The 7,107-nt window shown below is 30.9% G+C and overlaps 2 protein-coding genes across 3 annotated transcripts; one reads left to right on the top strand and one right to left on the bottom strand.

The window, feature by feature from the left end:
- Positions 1–95: 95 nt before the first annotated feature.
- Usp1 (ubiquitin specific protease 1) lies at positions 96–3,737 on the bottom strand. 2 transcript variants are annotated; one of them, XM_074238341.1, is made up of 8 exons: positions 3,369–3,737; positions 3,139–3,207; positions 2,705–2,884; positions 2,211–2,449; positions 1,829–2,055; positions 1,241–1,752; positions 877–1,069; positions 96–756 (listed from the first exon to the last, which is right to left on the bottom strand). In XM_074238341.1, the coding sequence occupies exons 3-8, from the start codon at positions 2,871–2,873 to the stop codon at positions 195–197; spliced, it is 1,902 nt and encodes a 633-aa protein (XP_074094442.1). In that variant the 5' UTR covers positions 2,874–2,884; positions 3,139–3,207; positions 3,369–3,737; the 3' UTR covers positions 96–194. The 2 variants fall into 2 exon arrangements, with proteins under 2 accessions (XP_074094442.1, XP_074094443.1); XM_074238342.1 differs by lacking the exon at positions 3,139–3,207.
- A 227-nt stretch (positions 3,738–3,964) lies between these two features.
- On the top strand, positions 3,965–7,046 carry LOC141524450 (small ribosomal subunit protein mS39). The gene is made up of 5 exons (XM_074238340.1): positions 3,965–4,078; positions 4,169–4,409; positions 4,574–6,137; positions 6,265–6,483; positions 6,567–7,046. Exons 2-5 carry the CDS (start codon positions 4,378–4,380, stop codon positions 6,729–6,731), a joined length of 1,980 nt encoding a protein of 659 aa, XP_074094441.1. The 5' UTR covers positions 3,965–4,078; positions 4,169–4,377; the 3' UTR covers positions 6,732–7,046.
- Positions 7,047–7,107: the final 61 nt, after the last annotated feature.

Raw genomic sequence — 7,107 nt, forward strand, 5'->3', positions numbered from 1 at the left:
TAATAGATTATAAATGAAATTGATTATCGAAACCGATAATAAGTAAATATTACCCAGATAAATTTAAATTTATACAAAAAAGATAGTAATTCATATAACGGGCGTTTAAAAGTATTTAATTTAAAATGAAGACATTTGATACATTTGATTAGGAAAAGATAGTTGCAGGTAGGCAATGTCAGGAAGGAATGCTTTTACGTTGTAGACCTTACGTAAAACAATAGATACGGTGTCGCAGAATTACGTGGATTGGGAGCTAGTTTATCAAGTAATTCACGTTCACGTATGGCTCTAACTAGCTCATCATCGCACTCGAGCCATGTGTTGGCATTATTTTTGACACGACGTATCCCACAGCACTCCATACTCCTACAACCCATTTTGATCAAGTGTTCCTTGCTCTCACTTATGTTTGATTTACTACGGAAACACTTGAGGATACTCGATGATGCCGAAGTGGTTGAGTTACTGCTGCTGCTGCTCTGTGTGACATTCTGACGACGCGCATCTCGATCACACCGAAAGTATTCTGTAAACATCGACTCCTCGGGAACTTTTGTGTAGGCAATGTAGTGCCCAGCTGTTGATGTTGCACCTTGATGCATTATCACGGAGTAGAGTTTGTACACGTGCCGAGATTCGGATGACTGACTGCGGCTAGATGAACTTTCCTGGGTTGAATCGCTGTTACATTCTTCACAGAAACATTCCAGAGTCAGAGGGGTTGGCATATAATTGTTGATTTTTTCCATCGAACTGTTGAAAAAAAATTCATTAAATTATTTAATATTTTTTTTCTAACTATTAATCATTTATTTTTTTTTTTAAATGTTTTATTAAATTTTCTACAACATCTCTAAATTAAAATTAACTCACCCAGCCGCTGTGGAAAATCTCTTGAGTTGAAGAACTAAAAGCCTGGGGAGCGATGGAAAACTGACCGCACGTTGTGCTTCGTTATATCTCAAGCAGCTGGCGCACCAGTATTTGTCTCTACCACACAGAAGCTCACTAGTGACAACAGAATGCCTGTATACTTCGCTGCCGTCTATCGATTTCCCATTTTCATCTGCAAAACCAAGAGATTAATTTCAAACACTGGACTTGAGCATTCTTGTTTACAAGTACTCTTAAGACTCAGTCGAGATATTCTCTTAAGTAGTAGTAGTTTCTTTTTTTTTTTAAACAAATATGAACAGAAAAAAAAAATACAAAAAAAATAAAAATTTATATATTTTACCTTTCTCATTGAATCTACCAGTTTCAATGGGCACACAAATGTCACAAAACGTTTCTTTTCGCTCAGTAACATGCTCACATTCGAGACAAGTAGTTCGTAGGAGACTAACACCTTCAAAATCTTCCGAAATAAAACACTTTTTGCTTTCAGGCCTATGAGACAACAGATCACCATTGTTCCCCATAAAATCAGCATGACCGTTTTCGAGTTTTGTAGGAATAGCCGATCCATTTACACTTGTTTGTGTCAAAGAAGTGGCGCTTCCACGAGCTGATTTATATTTATTAGTTTTTTTCTTACGCATGCTGCGTTTCCCAGAGCCAGTTCCTTCAAACGGCATATCGACAAAACGATCTGTTGTAAAGTCAATCATCCCACCATTACTTTGGCCAAACTGACTCTCTCTATGCCTTACTAACAATTGAAATGTCTCACGGATATTGTCAAGCAAACAAACTAACAGTTCGTGAGCGTCTTGTTGCTGATTACCTTCAAATATTGGATTAACATCCCTGAAAATAGCAAGTATAAGTAACGAAAAATATATTTTTGAATAATTAAACTTAAATAGTAATAAAATAGGAATACCTCAATGCTTGAAGAAAAGCGTCAGGTTGATAAGGTTCACAGTTATCTCGAGTTTCACTTAACCTTAAAGCCACGAACAATTCGTGAAGCTTTTCAGTAGCTACTTGGATTCGTGGTTTATTCAGCTCGCTGATACCTGATAATGCTGATAAATCTTTGCTGCTCCAACTTCTATTACCATTTGATGTTAATGACACACCAATACGCCCGAGAGATGATGATTTCACCTGTTAACAAAAAATTAAATTTATATTATTAAGATACATTATTGAGAAATTACCTTTTATCTCCAATCAAATATACAAATGAAAGCTCTTGATGAGTGTAACATCGGGATCAAAGTATTTATTTATTTATTTAGTTAGACAAATGAATGACTTACCTTTGTTTGTAATTGTTTGTCATTGAGATTGGAGAGATCTGTAGCTAGATGATGCAAGTTATGCAAAAATGAGGGTGCAAAGCGTAGTGTATAAATTACACTATTCAAAAAGCATGTATTCCCAAGATTACAAAGTGTTGCTATTCTCAATCCATCAGAACCTCCTCCAATGATGTCATATGATAAATCTTGATGATTCCCCAATTGACTTCGATATCCATTCAACATTTTGTCTGTACCTAGAAAAATAAAAAATTAAATTCATTCAATAATACTGAAAACGTAAATTATTTTGCATTATCTAATTTTTTTTTTTTTTTTTTTTTTTTTTTAATTAATGGAGACACTTTAAATAAATACCAATCTCTGAATTTTTGTTAAAAAAATAAGTTTGAAGCTGTTGATAATATTAACATCAATTATGCATTAGAATATGATGTATTAAGAGTAATGATACTAAAAAATAAATAATAAAATGTTTGAGAAAGTCTTACTGTAAGGAAGATCTTGATCTTCGTAGAAGCCCCCTCGTGTAGAAGAATGAGGGGGCTGTGTAATTGTCTTATTAATGGTATGATCGCGTCGTGAAAGTGACAAGCAAAATTTTTTCCTAGGGGGAACGGATCGTTCATCCGAATCTTCTTCTGCCTCTAATACTGTCATTTTCCGCTAACCTAAAAATATTAAATATGCCAATGAACTAATGTATTAAAAATGATAATAATAATAATTATTATTATTACAATAATATCAGTAATAAATAATTATGATAATTATTATTATTAATCAAAGTTAATAATTAGATTCATTAAAAATGAAAATGGTTAATAAAATAAATAATTAAAATAAAATAAAAAAATTAGAAAAAAAATTAAGAAAAAAAAAAAATAGAATTGACATTCCAATCAAATATACAAATGATATTTACGGGAAATAAGTGGATGATTATTGCGATTGAATCGATGGTCAACTGAATGCGAGAAAAATTCACGAGCATCTGCGTAAAAAAAAAAAAAAAAAAAAAAAAAAAATAAAAATTCCAAAGAGAACGAGATGAAATATACAGTATACACGAGACGCTTTGACATATATATGTATATTATAAAATATGTAAAACAACAGGGTGGTGAAAATAAAACCCCCGTGAGAATTACTCACGTATTATTAGATGACGGAGTCATGGAATAAATAAATTTCACAAATTTATAACAACCACTTATTCGTTTAGGCGATTATAGCAACATATATGTGTATATACTTATATTAAGAGATATACTATCTATAGTCTGTGTTTTACTTTAAACTAATCTAAATAATAATTCAAATTAAATTAATAATGACAGTAATTAAAATACTAATTGCGCAACGGTTATTATATATTACAATTGTACACTTAAATGATGCCAAAGGCTACATCTTAAAGTAATACACCATGAATTACGTCTGTCAGTGTAATACTGTATTACTGTATGATGCTCCAAAATGAACAGAAACGTAAAATTTATTAAAATTTATCTGTGTTGTATGTTCGACGTTAAATTACACCATGGTGTGTATCCATGTCACTCCAGTAAATTCCATTGGTCTTTTCGCTTTAAGTAGGAAGTGTATACTTATTTAGTTTTCAATTTTTCCGCTATTTCCGTTTTGGCGCGCCGCGCACCATTAAAAATTTATAACACTGAAGTTGACAGATATTTAAAATTTTTTTGCAATTAAATTATTAAAAAAAAATTTCACATGTAAAAATTAATAAAAATTACAAGTAAATATTTTTAGAAACTTTTTTTTATTGTAATTGATTTATTAAGAAAATTTTTAAATAACAGCTGACTGCTAACTTCAGTATAAAAACTTTTAAAACCCCGGCAAGTTTTAAATTCTTCTTTTTAACTCTTTAAATAAATTAATAAAAGAAAATTATAAAATTTTAATTTATTTATTTAATATTTTTTTAGGCTTATTGATATTTATTATTTATAAAAAAAGTGAAACAAAAAATTTGAGAAAATTGAAATTAAAAAAATACTTTAAAAAAAGAAGAGGCTGCTGGAAATTCCGGCAATCATAACCTTAATTCCATCATATGTATCCAAATAATATACTTACAAAATAAATCATCAATTTTCATAATAATATTTTTATCAGTGATTATTAATATAAAAAAATGAATTCACTGAGTCGACATATGACTAACCGGTAAGTTTTTATAAAACTAAATTATTAATAATAAGTTTATTAAAAAAAAATATAAATTATAAATTTTATTACAAAATATAAATTATATTCTTTGTAAAACACATAATTGTGATACAAAAAAAATTAATATAGATCTATCTATTAATAAAATTAAATTTTATTAGAGCTCTGTCTTCGAGTGTTGTTTCTACGAGGTTACAATCATCACTAGCCGGTGGTGCGACAGCAACCTCACCAGGGACGATTAAAATTCCAATTTACAAAGAACGTAAACCTACAGATATCTTGCGAGCACTTGAAGGAACAATAAAACGGGACCCGACAGCTCCACACTACAAATATATTGATGATCCTTATCTGATTCCAGTGTCACAGTCGTCAAAACGTTCGTACGCGTTGGCAAAGGAAGCCGGACGTAAAGCTGCCATGTGGGTTCGCCAGGAACTTTCTTACCTATTTGATCACCGAGTTATGGATCCTGTTATTGAGTCGTTTTTGCCGAAAATAGAGTACACCAGTAAAGACCAGGTGTCGGAAGAAGTTCTGAAGAGTGTTATCAAAGACGGAAATCCGTCTGACGCGTTGACAATTTATAAATTACTTGAAGAACAAGTTTCTGTTGAAACAAAGTCAGATTTGTTGCAATTGTTGTGTTATTACAATAATGAAGAACCTCTGTCTGAGGAATTGATGGAGCACAAGTGGTTCAAAAATGATTCCAAATCACATTCATGGAGACCTTGCTCCGAAACTGACAAACTGTTTGCTTTTTTAAAAGACCAAGGTGGAAAAATTGCTGCTGACGCTTATTCAGCGATGATTTGTGGCAATGCTAAGTATATGAACACTGAACGAGCTTGGCAATTGTCTGAAGAAGCTGACAGACATAATATTCCTCTGACAATTGAAGCTTATAATTATATTATTACTTTAACAACTGCAATCACTGATAACGGGAACGAGCGAAAAAAAATAGTACTAAACACGATGGGAAAAATAAAAGATCAAGGACTTGAGCCAAACGTTGGAACTTTTAATAGTGCTCTGAAAGTTACCAGTAGGATGAATCGAAACATCGCTGAAGAATTCTGTCGACTGTTGTTCGGTGAATTTAAAAGTATCGGTATTAAACCTTCACTGGCTTCATATTATTATGCGCTAAAAACATTTTATCGAAAAGACTCAACGGCTTGTAGTTTATTGCGTGAGATTATTCACAAAATTAACAACAAAACATTTGTCGCCCAAAGTAAAGCTGACACTCTTTTTTTTCCATTTGCGATGGATGTTGCTGCTAATGTTATCATTGATCCAGAATTAGGCGATCAGATTCACAAGCTATTGTTAACTGGGGATAATTATAATTTTATAGGGAATAATTATGGAGAAAATATTTATTACAGAAATTACTTTATGCTCCAAGTACAAAATCGACCGATTGATGCATTTATGAATAATTATTACGACGTTATAGTACCCAATATTTATGTTCCTGAGCCCACGGTTATGAATGCAATTTTATCGACGTTAGAATTTAGTGATCCTGATGTCAGTAGGGATTATTTAGCGAGAATATGGAGTCATATGGTACAGTTTGAACATTTAGAGAGAAAAAATATTGTTAGCAAAGCATTGAATCTGATGCGAGTTCACTGTAAGCCGGATAAAAATTCACCGTTCAATGCGATATTTGCTGACGCTGCTTGGACCGTTTGGAAATATGTTCTGGTGAGTTTTGATAAATGAATTTTATAAGAATTAAATTATTATAAAAAAAAATTTCACACGTGAAAATTAATAAAAATTTTTTTATCGTAATAAAAAAATTTTTTTTGTACATTAATTATTTCAATAGCTTCAACAAGAAAGAAGAATCCAAGCATTGAATTGGGAAGGAAGAATTCTTGGAGACATGGCTATTCTCTGTCTAAGAGCTGATGAAGTCGACAATTCTGCAACCATTGTCACATACCTATTAGAGAAACAAAGTTCAATTATTGGAGTTCCGGATTTCGAGCAACTAGACATTTTATTAGATGGCTTCATTATGAAATGTTTTGCTCCACCTATTATAGTATGTTTTTGTTAATATAATTATTTATATAGACTCTTTTCAATTGTTTATTTTTTATTTTATTTTATTTTATTTTTTTGTAGGATTTGGTGACCTATTGTGCAGAAAATGATTTTCCTGAAGTGCCAGAGATGGTTGAAAAAATTGAAAGTAATTTATCTTTGACTGAATGGCAACACAATCGTCTCAAGAGTTTTGTTGATGCTAAAAAAAGTTCAAATAAGAAAAAATCCAAGGATATAAATTAAAAATTTTTAACGTAACTTTTATTACTATTTTCCTTTTTTTTTTTTTAAATATATAAAATAAAAGTATTTTGTAAATAAACGTAGGGAATATGAATTAAAAAAAGCCAATACAATAGATAGATTTTATAAAATCTATCAAAAAAAAAAAAAAAAAAAAATAAAATAAAATAAAATAAAATAAAAAAAAAATAAATAAAATGAATTGATGAGCGTACAATTTAGCAGATTGACATGCATCAATGTCCTTGCCCCTTGAGCTCAGGGCATTTTATTTCCTAATGAATAAAATGATTAATAAACTAACTTGTACTAATAGCAGTGGGATATTTTATGACCCTATCATCATCGCAATTTAAAATAGCTATTTCCTGTATCA

The sequence above is a fragment of the Cotesia typhae genome, unplaced genomic scaffold, assembly GCF_013202065.1.
Source record: "Cotesia typhae breed Kobodo isofemale line unplaced genomic scaffold, CoteBio_Ctyphae contig_22, whole genome shotgun sequence".
NCBI classification, from domain to species: Eukaryota; Metazoa; Arthropoda; class Insecta; order Hymenoptera; family Braconidae; genus Cotesia; species Cotesia typhae.